Here is a 16,581-nt window from a genome sequence, read left to right on the forward strand (position 1 = left end):
GGTTAGGGATTAGGACTGGACTATGTCACTGATATAGGAAACTCTTTATTCACTATATCTTATCTCTCAAAAATGTAAAGCACATTTTTAAAGAAATAATTTTTAATTTTAATGAGTTCTGAACACATTAAATGTAGTTAGTGGTAGTTTCTTGAACACATTAAATGTAGTTAGTGGTAGTTTCCTGGGCACATTAAAATACTGGTAATTTTTTTTATATATATATTTGCAAGGCAAGGGGGTTAAGTGACTTGCCCAAGATCACAAAGCTAAGCAAGTATCAAGTGCCTGAGGTCACATTTGAACTCAGGTCCTCCTGACTCTAGGGCCAGTGCCTATCCATTGTGCCACCTACTACCCTGATGATTTTTTTAAATGAGGAAAACCAATAAGAAACAGGCACTAAATCATCTTGGAAGTTGATTCTAAGAAGAAAAAAAATAGGTTAAGATTTGAAAAATAAGGAATATTGAGAGATATATGGCACTTTTAGTCCAGTTCTTTCCTCTTTTCTTCCAATCTTCCCTTTCTGCCTACCCTATAACAAACTGAAATTTATCTTAGAAAGCAGGAACTTCATTTTCATGTGTCAGTTTATGCAATAGACTTTGGTTTATCCAGATCATGGTCAGAGCTCATGAGAGATGGACTCATACCTTGACTTGGGGAAAGTAATTTAAGCTCTCTTGAACTTCCATTTTTTGGCAGGACATGGCAACTAATTCTGATCCTGAGCAATATGGAGATTATTAGTGCCTCCAGTAGAAAGAGGGAAGTTGCAAAGGAAAGGAATATTAAGAAGGGGAAGATGATGAGTACATCTGTGTCCACATTGACTTTTAGATTTCAGGTAAGAGATCCAGCAGGCTATATGATTTACAAGATTGTAGGATAATAGGATCATAAAGACCATTGAATCTAATTTCTTCATTTTTCAAAGAAGGAACCTAAGGTCCAGAGAGGCTAACTGATACAGGAGTCTAGAAGAGAGATTACAATCGGAAAAATAATTTTAGAAGTCATTTGCATAGAGATTATAAATGTACTCATGAGAGTAGGTGGTAGCTCCAGAGAAAGAGATGACAAGTGGAAATAAGCATAGTATAGTTTTACTTATATGTGTATGAGAGTATATGTATATAGATGTGTGCGTGTGTGTGCGCGTGTGTGTGTGCATTTAATTGTAGCCTTCTTTGGGAGACAGGAGGTGGGGAAGGGAGGGGACAAGAAAAAATTGAAAAGGGAACAGCTGAGAAACAAAAAAAGGAAGCAAGGAAAAGCTGGGCAACTGTGAAAACAATATGTAGTATTTATTATGTAGGTTTTCTTGAAATGAAATGTTTTATATTGAATCCTCTTTTATATTCTGCTTTGTACATGGAAATATTTTTTTCTTTTCTTCTTTTACATTTAAGTTGGAGTCAAATAAAAATCAAAAATAAAATAAAATAAAGGATATATTTCCAAGGTATGTGTAAGAATCTACCAAGATGATCTGACAACTAAGTTTTGAGTTCAAAGTGATATGGTAAAGCTTTCTCCAACTTTTTGAATTTTGGATTTTACTGTTGAATGTAAGGTGATACTAGAGACCACATTGAGGATCTTAAGATCATTTATAACAGAAGTTGATCTGTTCAACTCATTGAGTTATTAGGTGGCAATAGGTCTAAATTCATTCTTATCTTACAATGCCTTTTACAATGATCTTTTGGATGAGCTTGGAACAAATTGTTTTGTTACTTTAATAACTTAATTTCTGTCTCTCTAGATTTAAACAACAACTGCTACTTTTTTCCATTCCTTTATATAGGTGTAGTAAAACAGTGGTTTTCAAAGTGTGATCCAGGGATTTTCAAGAGTTTTTCAAGGGATTCAAAAGTTCAAAACTATTTTCATATTTAGACTAAGATGCTTTGATTCTTAATATGGTAAGAAACAAAATCTCTTTAGAAGGAACACTATCCTCAATAATTTTTAAGAATGTAAAGGTATTCTGAGACTAAAAAAAAATCTGACAACTGTTTTTGTAAAGTTAAATGTTCTGGGCTTGTCTACAGCAGAAGAAGGATAATCAAGCAAGGATAGGTACTGAGTATAACTTAGGTGGATTCAGCTAAGCTAAGCTGCAATGCCTGAGTTACTTATAATAGTGATCTACCAGTTAAACCCCAGGAAATAACATTAACAATCTAGTTCTTTGTTTTGAGGAGCCATTTAAGTTTCAAGGAATATCTCAATCTCTTTTTTCTTAAGATCCATAAAGATTTTTCTGCAAAGGAGTATTTTCAGATACATAAAGGAGGTTACAAATTAATGAGTTAAAAAAAGAGAATCAGCTGATGTAAACAGTTGCATATTCACCACAAACCAGGACAAAAATCATTTAAAGAATTAAAGCAGAAAGACAACTTCTAAAACCAATTACAGGGTCAAATAAGTGGTTCAGTGGATAGAACACCAGCCCTAGAGTAAGGAGGACTTGAGTTCAAATCCAGTCTCAGACACTTAATAATTGCCTAGCTTGTGTGACCCTTGGACAAGTCACTCTTAACCCCATTGCCTTAAATAAATATTTTTAAGAAGAGTAATAAAACTAATTTCAGCCCATGTGCATAGTGTGTGTTTGGCAATTGAAACCTTTTGGCCAAAGAAGGCAGATGCCACTCAGAACATGGACAGATATAGAACAGGGAACAAAAAGAGGGTTAGGATTGGGGTTGGTCACACCAAATGTTAGGAATCTTACACTCAAAATGAGGCATTTAAGGTTCAAAAACTAGAGATTTAGTATTAATTGACTAATAGATTAATATTTATTAAGCACCTATTATAGGGAAGAATTTTGCTAAGCCCTGGGGATTTAAAAAAAAGGTTATCATCAAAAATCTTATAATCTAATAGAGAGACAATGCAAACAAAAAATATAAAGCAAACTCTATAGAAAATAAATAGGGCAAAGAGGGAAAGCATGAGCTTAAGAAGCATCAGGGAAGGCTTCCTTAGAAAATAGCTGGGACTTAAATGAAACCAGAGAGGTCAGTAGTCAGAGTGGAAGAAGGAGCAAGTTATCCCAACTTGACCACTAACTGATTCAATGCCAAATTCTTTGGCATTTCCAAACAGCCTTTCTTCAGGCTGACCTCCTCTTGTGTCCTCCCAAACCCCATTCCGCAGAGGTTCTTCAGAAGAGTCTGACAGACCCACTTTTCCCACTTGTGCAGGGTGGAGTTGAGTTAAGGCCACTAGGCCCTCTTCCACCCTTATCAAGCGGAGTACTAACTTCTCCATACAACACCTCAATACCTTTAAAGGAAAAACTAGCCTAACCTGCATAGAGGGAGAGGATAGGATATTGCTCCTGCCTCAGTAAGAGACATTTTTGAAGTGCATTTGAGTCCTTTGGAAGAAAAGTATTAATTTCAAAATTTTAAGCCAAATTCTGTATCTTTATCAGATTACTCAGTTATATACAAATACCTACTAACTTAAGAAAAGCAACAATAAACAGATAACCTCCAAAAATATCACGATCTTGAATGCTTGCCTTCACCTTAATTACCTCCATATAAATGATTCTCAAATGTACTTATTCAGCCTAACCTCTCTCCAATCTCTTAAAATTTACTATTATATCTCTTAAATTGGATGTACTACATCTCAAATTCACCCTGTACAATACAGAACCCAAACCTTCCTCTCTTCCCACTTTCCTGATTACTGTCCATGATACCACCATCCTTCTGGTCACCTAAACTGACAGCTTATATCATCCTTAAGTCTTCATTAGCACTCACCACAAATATCTAGTGTTGCCAAGTCTCTCATTACTCCCTTCATAACATCTGTCATATACATTACCTTCTTATAAAGCCCCCAGCCTAAAGGAGACCCTTATCCTCTCACCCAGACTTCTGCAGTGGGTTAATATTCCTGCCTTAAGTCTCTTTAGTCTAATCCATATCCCATTCAGGTGCCTAAGTGCTCCTCCTAAGGTATGTGTCTGACCATGTCAGACTCATTCAGTTCCAGTGGTTCCCTAATTCTACTAGCATTCAATCCAAAGTCCTTTGGTTGACCCTTAAAGCCTTTCACAACTTGTCCCAATCTACCTATCTAGTCTTCTTACATTTTATTTCATCAATCTACTATTGTCTTGCTGTTCCTTGAACAAATGATTCCCACCTTCCAACTCTGAGTCTTTTTAATGACTATCATACATTCCTGAAATGCTCTCCCTCCTCACCTCCATCTCCTAGATTCCTTCAAGATTTCTTAAATCTCACCTTGGACAAGAGGCCTTTCCTAGCTTAATTCACTGCCAGTGCCTTCCATCCCCAGATAACTTCCCATTTACATTGTATGCATCAGATACCTTTACACAGTCATTAGCATGTTGTTTCACACAGTAGAAAATGTGTACTTTTAGGTCTCAATTTTTAGCCTTTCTTTGAATCAGGCATCTTAGTACAGGGCCTGGCCCATGATAAACATTCACTGAATGCTGATAATAATGGGGATATCACCAAGGGAAAGATGCTGAAGAGAAAAGAGAAGATAGCTAAGAAAAAACAGACTTGGATTTAGACATTGAAAATTTACCAGTGACATTGAAAAAAGTAATTTTGTGCAGAAGTCAGATTATAAAGATTTGAGGAGACATTGGGTTGTAAAGAGGTGGGAACAATGAGTAAAGATTCTTGAAGTTCAGCAGTGACTAGAAGGAGAAATATACTTGATACTTCTATTGGCCTCTATCAGTCCATGGAGTCAAAATAACTCACTTCTTTAAATTTTAAAAAAAGGTTTTATTGGTGACTTTTCTATAAAATAGTAATCATTTGGGTGGCTAGGTGGCGTAGTGGATAAAGCACTGGCCCTGGAGTCAGGAGTACCTGGGTTCAAATCCAGTCTCAGACACTTAATAATTACCTAGCCATGTGGCCTTGGGCAAGCATGCCACTTAACCCCAATGCCTTGCAAAAAATCTAAAAAAAACATAGTAATCATTTCCCTAATATATTCCCTACTGAACCTTCTCTTGTCATAAACAGAAACAGTTAAGCAAAACCAAGCTTTCCTAAGAAAAGATGTTTTATCATCTCTTCTCTAAGGCCAAGATTAGAAGAAAGGCTTACATTCCAACAGACAAGGCCAAAAATGCTTCTACCAGTAAGTAATCCTGGGGTCACTAAGCCAGAGTGTGCCAATAAAGTAGAAAGTTGTGCTTTTTTTTTCATGAAACTGCTTCCAGTCACTCCCAAACTTTTAATGGTTCCTATCCCAAGGCCGAGAGAATAAAGTCCAAACTTCTAAATCTGTTGTTTATAATCCTTCCCTGATTTATCTTTCAAACATTCTTTGCTACCACTCCCTCCCCGACACAGACACTTTTCTCAGGTTGAGCCACATGCCCTTTGGCTTCCTACAGACTAGCTCCTAATGATGCCCCCACCTAATCCAATGCTAAATCCTTAGAACTGAAGATGAGAAAAGAGAGTCCCAGAGATTAAGCCAGCAAGTTAATAACAGGGTTAGAACCAGAAGCCAAGTCTTCTGCTACCTGATCAAGTTCTCTGTTTCACAACCTTCATCTGTCCTCTGAACTCCTATGGTATCTAGGACTTGGACCACTGACCACATCTCAGGATATCTTACTTTGCTTTGCATTTTGGTAGAGGTTTTTTTTAATGGCAGTTAGGAGTTGGAGGATGGAAGATAGAGGTGCTGGGCCCCAAGTCAGGAAGACTCATCTTCATGAGCTCTGAGCCGGCCTCAGACACTTACTAGCTGTGTGACCCTGGGCAACTCACTTTACCTTATTTGCTTCAATTTCCTCATCTGTAAAATGAGCTAGAGAAAGAAATGGCAAACTTCTCTAGGATCTTTTCCAAGAAAATGCCAAATGGGGTCACAAAGAGTTGAACACACCTGAAAATGACTCAACAATAACAAAAATTCTATGAGTTCCTTGAGGGTAGGAACACATATAACATTTATTCATCTATCACTACAATATTGGGCATATCAGAGGAAGTCTTTTGTGCCTCTGCCCACCAACATAAGCAGAGAGATAGATGTCTTTCTTACTTTTTTCCCAACAGGATGTCAGAATTATACATCTCCATTGCATCTGCCAATAGTTTTATTTTATAATCCTCCTATCTAAATTTTTTCTCCTTTAGAAGTTAGCACATAACAAGCACTTCATAAATTTTTAAAAATTTAATTTCCTATATTATCTGATATTGTTCTTTAGGGATAAGGATAGGGACTGGTCAGTAATTTCATTGTTATCAGGAACTTCCAGGAACTCCTTCTACCCAAGAATATCAACAGCTTTCTGAAATTTATATTGTAGAGAGCTATCTAGAATAAAGGGTCAAACATGGCAGTCATACTCCCAGGGGGAGCCTGAAACAGATTAAAATGTAACTAGGAAATATGTGACAAAAATTAATTAAAAAACAATAAAACAGCATTAATTTGTAGTTTTCTAAGGTCTGCAGTTGCCTCCTCTTTTTATTTGAGTTTGACCCCACTGTCCATTAGAAGTAAGAGACTAGAAGACTTGTCTAGGGTCACACAGCCAGTATGTATAGAAGGCAGGACTTGAATACAGGTTTTCTTGATTCTGAGATCAGCTCTCCATTCACTACCCCATGCTGCCTGTTACTTATGAAATTAATTATCAGTTTTGAAGATCATTATACTAAATTAAAGACAAAGCATTCTCAGTCATCTCCACTTAAATTTAAAATGTCTGTGCCTTTCATGCTGCCTTGAGTGTCTTGTTGATAAAAGAAAAGGACAAACTTTTTAGTTTTGCCTAACCTTCATTCTGATTTGTTTTTCAAATCCAAATGAGAAGTGGAGGGAATGGAGGAATTCAAGTTGATTTCCTCTAATTTCTATCTTCAAGAGATTCTTTGTGATATCTTAGAAACACACACATACATACACATATGTTTGTATGTATAAACAATTCCAATATTTCATCCTTTTTGTGAAAATTTTGGTAGGGGGAAAAGGCAATCAGGGTTAAGTAACTAGCACAGGGCAACATAGCTGGTAAGTAAGTGTCTGAGGCCAGATTTGACCTCAAGTCCTCCTGACTCCAGGGCCTGTGTTCTATCTGCTATACTACCCCAAATCACTTACTCTAAGGCATTATAGGGAATTTATTTCTACAGAGGCTGATTTTTATCATTTCAACAAATATCCTTTTCTATCAAAATCTCTGTGACTTTATGTTTCTATGAAGACTTGAGACCCTGAAATTTCCTCTCTGTATGGATTTTAGACCTCCTACATATATCTGCTAGGCAGTAATAACAGGTCCATTCCAGATCTCAGAATTCCTGGAAAGTGGGAACTGGAACTTCTACTAGAGTAGAAATAGAAAGATGGAAGTAGGGATGAACTTTGGAGACCTATTGATACTATAGAGCTAATTTTCTAAATGAAGGTCTTACCCTTTCAAGAAGAGCAAATTTAGTTCAATAATTGAAAAAGAGAAAATTCAGTTCAGCAACTATTAAATAGATGCTATGTGCTGGTTTCTGTAAAGGTACATATTTACTGCTCTCCCAAAGTTTTTTGACTTGTAGGAGATAAGACATTTACATTCTACTTTCTGTATTTGAATTCAATAAGACATATATATATATATATATATATATATATACACACACACACACACACACACACACACACACACACACACACACACACACACAAAGTATCACAGGAATTTAGAGGAAGATAAGCCACATTTCTAACAAAAATTTACTTTTGCAAAATTTCAACAGTTGTTTAATGCCATGAAGTCCCTGTTTGTTTGGTTTAAGAGGAGAGGTCTTGTTTGCATAAAGGAGCAATTATCTTAATGTTGCTGGCATAACTCTGGAGTGCTGAGATCTAGGATGGAAGAGGATATGGGTGACCTTCCAGGGATCACAGAGACTTCAGAGGATTTTGTCTGGATGAGAGAGAATCCTCAGACTTCTCTGTTAATATCCATTCTGAGGAATATTTTTTTGGGGGGGATTGACCTTTATAAAGGACTTCTCTCACTTAAAATTTATTCTACCAGATAGGGAAAGTAGAGGGGTGAAAAATGAGACATAAGAAGGTCATCATTTGTACTAGAGAGAGCTAGAGGAGAGAAGACAAGTATGTAGCAGGAGTAGACTGGAACTGAGACCAGGTTAAACCAGTAGATGTGACAGCTGGGGACAAGGAAGATCAATCAGTCACTCTTTTTACCCCTTTCTTCCCAGAGCCAGAGGTGACTGATTGTGAACCTCAGCATAGTATTTATGCTATTACTTGATATCTCTAATAAATTACATGACCATTGTTGAGTTCTGACTAAGCCTATAATTTGTGGTTTGAGATAGAGAGACAGAGTAAACTAATCCATGGGAAAGGACTTTTTACCTGGTTTCCTCTAAGTGGAAGCTGAGCCAGTTGGAGAGAAAGTTTTTGTAATTTTTGGAAATTTACAAACATGCTCCAAAATATACTTATTGGACCACTTTTAAAGGCAAGAAGAAAAAACTTAGAAGAAAAGAAGTCACTAGCAGACTGAGACATAGAATTCATGTGGGATACCTGCAATATCACGCACCCACACCCTATGAGTTTTTCTTGTTTGAAAAATATTTTAATATGAATTTCCATTTAGCTATATGTTTGAGTCAAAATAATTTTAGTACCTAATAATACCAGATGTTGAGTTTTGTATCTTTTATCAACTGAAGCTGAGAAAGTGAAGTCTTCTGCATTTTTGCGGGGTTTTTTTTTCCCCTTTTATATTCCAGGTCTTAAAATAGAAGTTAGGAATTTTTTCAGGAGAATATCATCTTCTCTGGGTTCTTGTGGCTGTGAGTAGATGGACAGCAGCTTTGCATTGGCTATACTACTTTATTTAAGACTTTGTACTTAGTTGTGTGCCACATGCTGATCCTGTCCAATGGCCCAGAGAGGCAGGAGGGAACCCACACCATCCCCTTTCTGAACTACCCTTACCCTAAGAGTGGGTCCTAAAAAAGTAGAAATTTAAACAAGAAAATCCAACCATATTGATTCTAAGGAACCTAAAGAAAAAGCTATTTAATTTTTTAAAATTATGTTAGAGAGGATTTTTTACCTCCATGCACACACATGTGTACCCTTATATACATGCATTAGATATTGTCATCACTCACCAAGGTAAAACTTCTGGATCGAGAACTGCTCCTTCTGCTGTCCAGACTCCCATCTCTGCTTAGGTCACTGTGCCTGTAGCTGGGTGACATGTCAGAGTCCATTTCTAAACAGTCTGATGTTAGATGATTTCTGGGCATTCCCACAGGAAGCTCAAGTAGTCTGCTTGGTCAAACAATGAGAAAAGAACCCAGCCAGTATTGAATCCTGGATCATTTCTGGAAGAAAAAAAAAATTACATGCAAAGTAAGCATGACCTAGATCTTAAACTGACTTTAGCCCTACAACATGAAAGTGCCAGCAGGAGATCAGCTTATTCAGGAAGTATACTTGAATAAGTTGACCATTAGATCAAAACAAGTAAATGAGAAACCCGAGTCCAGGTTCTGTCAACAATGAGCACGATGACTTAGTAACCCAAAGTACACATGGGGGCCGATTAAATAGGTATAATGAGGGTTCTTTTACTATTAGAAATGCAGTGGAACCAAATTTGGACACCTTCTGCTTGCACAGTTCTGCATTTTCCTATTTCATTATTCCCTCAATTACAAAGATCTAAATCAGAAGTTCTTCCCCTTTTTGGGTGTCATTGATTCCTTTGGCAGAATGGAAAAGCCGATGTACCCTTTCTCAGAATAATACTTTTAAATGCATAAAATCAAAGACAGAGACTTTTACAAAGGAAATCAAATAAGCTGAAATACAGTTAACAAAATATTAAAATAAAAGATTCATTGACACAGGTTAAGAACTCCTCAATCTAAAGAATTAGATTTTAGTTAGATTTATTCTTAAATCATTCATTGATACCATAGTAGAGTTAGTACCTTTGGAATTAAACTCATAGAATAGATGATAGGACACGTAAAGATGATATTAGGATTGTTTCTAACCAATTCTGATTAATATAGTTGCTTTGGAGTTAAGAATAAATCTGACTAAAATTGGATGTTAGTTTCTTTAAATCCACAACCCATCTTCCCCAATCTTTTCCAGTACCACCCTAAGTTTCCATTGTTTTCCTACTAAACCAAGATAGATTGATTCAGAGATTTTTCTATCTGGAAAGTATTTGAACATATCTAGTTGAACCCAATAGGAACAGAAGACAATTCTAGTGCAAGGTCACATAATAAATTAGTATCAAAGAAACTGAGTCTCCTGATTCTCAATAAAATGTACTTTGTTACCTGAGGTCATCTGGTCCTTGAATCCTTCACTATTTTTCCATGTTCCCCTACCTCCAAGTTGGTAATGACTTTCTTGCTTTTTATTTTTTTTTCAGTTGTTTCAACTCTTTGTGATCCTTTTTGAGGGTTTTCTTGGCAAAGATACTTCCCATTTCCTTCTCCAAATTATTTTACAGAAGAGGAAATTGAGGAAAACAGGATTAAGTGACTTGTCCAGAGTCATATAGCTAGTGTCTAAGGCTGAATTTGAACTTACAAAGGTGAGTCTTCCTGACTCCAGGTCCAGCCCTCTAACCACTGTACCACCCAGCTGTCTACCATGTTTTACAGCTTTTTAATGCACTTATCAAACACACCTTATATTATAGTAGTCTTGTTTATCTTATTCCTATCCTATACTAACCTCTAGAAGAATAGGATCTAAATCTTATCTAAACTTAAAAAAAAAATCTTACCTAGTGATAACACAATCACTTTAGCACAATGCTTTGCACAGAAATAGGAGTTAATGCTTGAAGGATGAATTGAATTTACTTTCTATTACATCACCCTGCAGCAGTTGGGTTTAGAACAAAATCTCCCCAAAAGAATAGCACTTATAGTCCTTGAAGTTAAGCTGGCCAAAGAGGAGTCCAGAAACCAGGGCTACTGAACAGATCCACTTAAAACAGAAGAGATAGGACTCAAAATGCAAAATCTTTAAGTTAGAATGCAACTTTACAATCAAACCTTGAGTACTTATTAAAATTCCAACAACCCCTTGGATTTAAAGATGACCTAAGCCATTTTCTGTGTTTTCCTTATTAGAAACTCTTGGCTTCAGCCTTTGCAAATTTAGTGTTTTAACTGAAGGTAGTCTTGGGTTTTCTATACCTATTATTCAACAGTCTTTGTTCCATTAGCCTCAGACACTGAAGCACCATGAAAAATCCCCCCTCTGTCCATTTCTATGCCCAAATTAATGCAAAAGGCTGTGGTTTCAGATTATGGCTACCAGCTGAGGCTTAGCAGCCAATGTGGGATTCCAGAAGTAGTCTTCAGAGAGCTGAGTGTTATCTTCTTTAGGCTAGCATCAAATTAGGGGGTGGGGGGTAGGAAGCATCAACAAGAAATTCAAGGAACAAGGCAACTGAGTTGGGCATGTAAACTGACTTACTCCCATGTATTCTTCTGCCTATTTTGGCTGACAGCCCAGCCTAGCTCCCAAGCAACAGGAAATCAAATGCCCTTAGCAAAGCCTCTCCCAAGATCAGAGGAGGTAACAAAACACTGGGCAAAAATACTTATGATCCTATAGACATTCACTCTGTATTTGCTCCATGAGGAAAGTCCTATTTATCACAGTGTTGTTAGAACACTGTGCCAGGATAGCTTGTAGTGCCCTCTCTTAGACTCTGGAGATCAGATGAACCAACACAATTTACCTTATTCCCAAACACACCAAAATAGAACTTCAAATTAATATGGGACCTTTTTGGAAGAAGAGAGTGAATGGAGTCCTGACTAGTTAATTTAGGCCTAGGTTTAAATTTTCTTGAAATCTATTTCTAACTGTGTGACCCTAGGCAAATATCTTAATTCTCTACCTTTCTGCCATCTGTAAAACAATGCCTACCTCTCAAGGTTGTTGTGCAGATCAAAAGAATCATTGCAGGTAAAGAACTCTGTGAGGCAGCTAAGTCTGAGCTAAATCTGAGGTAGCTAAGATTTGAATTCTGACCTCAGACACTTACTAGCTGTGTGGCCCTGGGCTGTTTGCTCCTGAGATGTAAACTGATCTTGATTGTTGATTGTATTATGTCTCTCCTTGACCGTGTTGTTTGTATTTTGCCCCCCATTTTCCCCTTCAGTAATCTTGGTCATAGAGGCTGGCATGAGAGGAAATGACATGTTGAACTACTAGGGGTCGAGCACCTTGGGATAGGAAGGACCAGTACATAGTTTGTCTCTCTCTCTCTCTCTCTCTCTCTCTCTCTCTCTCTCTCTCTCTCTCTCTCTCTCTCTCTCTCTCTCACTTCTCCTAGCCTAGTCATAAAGTGGTTACTGCTTTTCTAGGAGTTTAAATCTGTATATTTCTAATAATTTGCTATAATAAATCCTGAACAGTTTCAACATCCCAGAGAGCTTGAATTCTTTTGTCCTTTCAGTGGTCCTTGATTTCTCGGTTACTCCAAATTCTGTCTTTAACTGGTGATCCCCAAAATACCAGCAGCAACAGTAACAGAAGTTCATCTGTTACTTTTGAAGCAACACCTTAGGACCTAACCCAGTTGATTGGTAATTGAGTATGTGCAAACTAGCCCATTAATCCAATTCTTAGCTGGTTGTAGACATCAGACTATACTTTATCTTCATATCCCATTCAGTCATCCATCTTGAGTCACCAGCCTATCAAGTATGCACCCTCTCCTACCATTTCTACTTTCTCAGAATAAATACCACCACTCTAGTCCTCACTCTCCATTAAGTCTTGTCTTGTTAGAATGTAATCATGTGACCCTAAGCGATTGAGGGCAAGGACTATTCTTATTTTTTTTATTTATTTAAGGCAATGGGGTTAAATGACTTGCCAAGGTCACACAGCTAGGTAATTAATAAGTGCTGAGAGCACATTTGAACTCAGGTCCTCCTGACTCCAGAGCCGGACTCTATCCACCTAACTGCCCTCTTATTTTTATTTTTAATTGAAATATATTTTATTTTTCCAATTACATGCTGTGGTAGTTTTTCAACATTCATCCATTTACAGATTTATGAGATACACATTTTTCTACCACTCTCCTTTTCCCCTCCCCCTGGTGACAGACTGCTAAAAATTGTGCCTATATATTTGTGTTTAACATACTTATATATTAGTCATTTTGTATATGAGGAATTAGAACTAAGGGAAAAAGAAAGGAAACTGTGAGTTAGGAAAGAAAAAATAGAAAAGAAGTTTTAAAAAAGTGAACATAGTATGCATTCAGATTCTGTGGTTTTTTTCCTCTGGATGGCATTAGCAAGGACTATTTTTTTTAAAAAAAATTTGAATCCCCAATATTTAGTTTGCCAACTAGCAAGCCAGTGCCTAATAAATGCTTTTTAAAAATACACATGACCACATGAATGAAAAACATTTTTGCTTCACCAAATCACCAAAGCTCTAAAGCTTTGCCAAAGACGTACCCATGTACAGAGTGAGTTCTTCAGACAGAAATAATTTTATAATCACTTTTATATTCCTTTCCTCATGTATATATCTAATTGTGATATCTTGATTTGTCCTTTCCAGTGTTTCTCCCAATAACATTCTAAACCATACTTTAAATTTCCATTGGAACAAGGGTTCTCAATCTTTTTATGTTTATCATGGACCCTTTCTCAGACTGATTTTTTTTTGTAAGGCAAACAGGGTTAAGTGGCTTGCCCAAGGCCACACAGCTAGGTAATTATTAAGTGTCCAAGACCAGATTTGAACCCAGGTACTCCTGACTCCAAGGCCGGTGCTTTATCCACTATGCTACCTAGCTGCCCTCTCAGGTTGATTTTAAAAAATTGAAGCAAATGTCAAATTTCAGTTACAGGTTAATAAAAATAAAGATTATAATTTTCCCCCCAGCAAAGTTCACAGACCCCTTGAAATCTACACATGGACTGATGCAATGCATTAGAATGTAAGTTCCTTGAAGTCAGGGACTGTTTTATTTAGTCTATCTCCAGTTTTTAGCATAGAATCTGACACAGTGGGAACTCGATAATTGCTTACAGACTGATGAATTGAGTCCTTATCACCTCTATCCTCTCAGCTAGTTTCCTAGCCTAACACTTCTCCTTCCTCCCCTTCCTCCTCCTTTTGTCCTAGTCTCATTGACTATGTACACAGCTACAGATTCATCTTCTGAAAATACCACTCGGTTTATTTTACCCTGATCAAAAACTTCCCCACTTTCCTCCCTGCCCCATGTAAGACTTCTGAAACTGGTTTTCGGGGTCCTCCACATCCAGCCTCATCTTTGGCTATTTTTTTTTTTTTAGGTTTTTGCAAGGCAAATAGAGTTAAGTGGCTTGCCCAAGGCCACACAGCTAGGTAATTATTAAGTGTCTGAGGTCAGATTTGAATTTAGGTACTCCTGACTCCAGGGCAGATGCTCTATCCACTGGGCCACCTAACTGCCCCCTCAGTTATTGCTCTAAGAATTGAGAATAAAAATGAAAGCAAGCAAGATAGTATCTGTTCCCTACCATCCCTATATCTCCCACTCCCCAAAAGCTTACATTCTGATATGGGCAGACCATTCCTGTAGGGAGTTCACATTGGGATAACAGGGAATAGAGAGGGGGTGGAGATCAGGGCATGATTTGGAATTGTCCAGGAAGATAGTGGTCTGATTTTAGCGAGAAATATCAGGAAAGATCACTCATTAGAGCCCAGGACTCTAGGAGCAGTTAGAACCATCTAATATGACATTTATCATTTCCTTTCTTCCACACTTCATATTTCTATTTTTCTGCTTATCTCCCTAACTTAGAAGAAGAAATGCCTCCCCTCCAGTTTACTTGTAATTCCATCCCCTCTTTACCTTTTCCTTGCTTCATCAAACATATCTTCTCTCAAGCATCTTCAACTTCTTTTTTCCCTATGTCTACCAATATGTTTAGATTTCCACATCCTAACAAGACCTTTCTGAGCCTACTTTCCCTTTCCATCCTTTATCCTTTCCTTACTTCCCTTGACAAAACTAATAGAAATAACCATCTATACCCAATGTTTCATCTCCTGTCCATTCTTCAACCCTGGTTCCATCGGAACCACTTTACTGAAATCACTTTTTCCAAGATGACCTCTTAATTGACATTCAAAGGCCTCTTCTCAGTTCTCCTATTTATTCTTCCTCCCTTCATACCATTTGTTCCTTCTGCCTCTTTTTCCTCTTGTTAATATAGAAGACATTTTCCAAAGTCTTGTCATCATCCTCCATTTTTTCTAGGCCCTGGTTTCAACTGTAACTTTTATATGTTAGATTCACAAATGTATTTATTTTGAGTCTTGACTTCTTTCTTGAGGTCCAGAACTATTTTTATAATTGCTTCCTAGACTAAGTTACTTGAATATCCTATTCATGCAGCAATATGATTAATTTACATTATTTAGGAATAGCTAAGAAACATATTGGTGCTAAATGCTTTTGGCACGCAGAGGAAACAGCTAGGTGGTACAATAAATGAAATGAAGTGAAACTCTGGACAGGGAATCAGGAAGACATGAGGTTCACTACTGCCTTTGACATACTCATTAGTTGAATGGCACTGGGCAAGTAAGTCATTTGCTCTCTTCCGATTTCAGTTTTCCTATCTGAAAAATGGGGATTATTAGGAGCATTCATCTTCAGAGTTGCTGTAACATTCAAATGAGATCATCTTAAGTCATTTTTTCAAACATTAAAGTACTATATAAATCTTAATTAATAATTATAGTAATATTATAATGAGGATATAAAGGAAAGATAGGGTTCAGATGGGTAGAAAGGAATAGGGAAAACATTTCAGAAGCAAGTCTGGAAGTTGTACTTTAGGGGGTAGTAAATAGATCAAAGAAAATTTATGTAGAATATAGCCAAAGATGGGGCGGCTAGGTGGCAGTGGATAGAGCTCTGGAGTTACAAAGTACCTGAGTTCAAATCTGGCCTCAGACACTTAATAATTAGCTAGCTGTGTGGCTTGGGCAAGCCACTTAACCCCATTGCCTTGCAAAAAAACTAAAACTAAAAAGAAAAAACCAACAACTGGCACATTCTAATGCACTTTTTTTCATTCACACTTCTCATTTAAGCAGAACATAAGGTGATTTTTTTTAAATGAGTGCACAGAGTGAGGCTCAATGATGCCAGAGGAGATTTAGTACTGCCATTATAGGAAATTTAGTAAGGAATAATAATAGCTAGCATTTATATAGTGCCTATCATGTTTCTACATTTCTCACCCAGCAGCACTAATCTGGAACTTCTGGGACTTCTCCACCCTGCCTGGTGCTTCCTGCCTCTGTTTGGAGAGAGGAGTCCTGAACATCCAAATCTTCATTAAAAGAGGGAGCCCAGTTCAGTCATCTTATTTCTTATCTAGTTGCATTTTTTTGCCACTTCTCTGACATCTCCCTCATGTCCCCCTCCATTAGAAGTATCTTCCCCCTTTTCTTCAGTCT

The 16,581-nt window shown here is 37.2% G+C and overlaps 1 protein-coding gene across 1 annotated transcript in view; it reads right to left on the minus strand.

Moving 5' to 3' along the window:
* The window catches only part of PROSER2 (proline and serine rich 2), a 71,046-nt gene that overhangs the window by 31,781 nt on the left and 22,684 nt on the right, over nucleotides 1–16,581 (minus strand). Inside the window, exon 2 of the mRNA XM_074194126.1 lies at nucleotides 9,213–9,428. Coding sequence (XP_074050227.1) covers nucleotides 9,213–9,350 — 138 coding nt within the window. The 5' untranslated portion in view covers nucleotides 9,351–9,428. The remainder of the gene's footprint in view (nucleotides 1–9,212; nucleotides 9,429–16,581) is intronic.

This window comes from Macrotis lagotis, chromosome 7 (genome assembly GCF_037893015.1).
Source record: "Macrotis lagotis isolate mMagLag1 chromosome 7, bilby.v1.9.chrom.fasta, whole genome shotgun sequence".
Taxonomy (NCBI): Eukaryota; Metazoa; Chordata; class Mammalia; order Peramelemorphia; family Peramelidae; genus Macrotis; species Macrotis lagotis.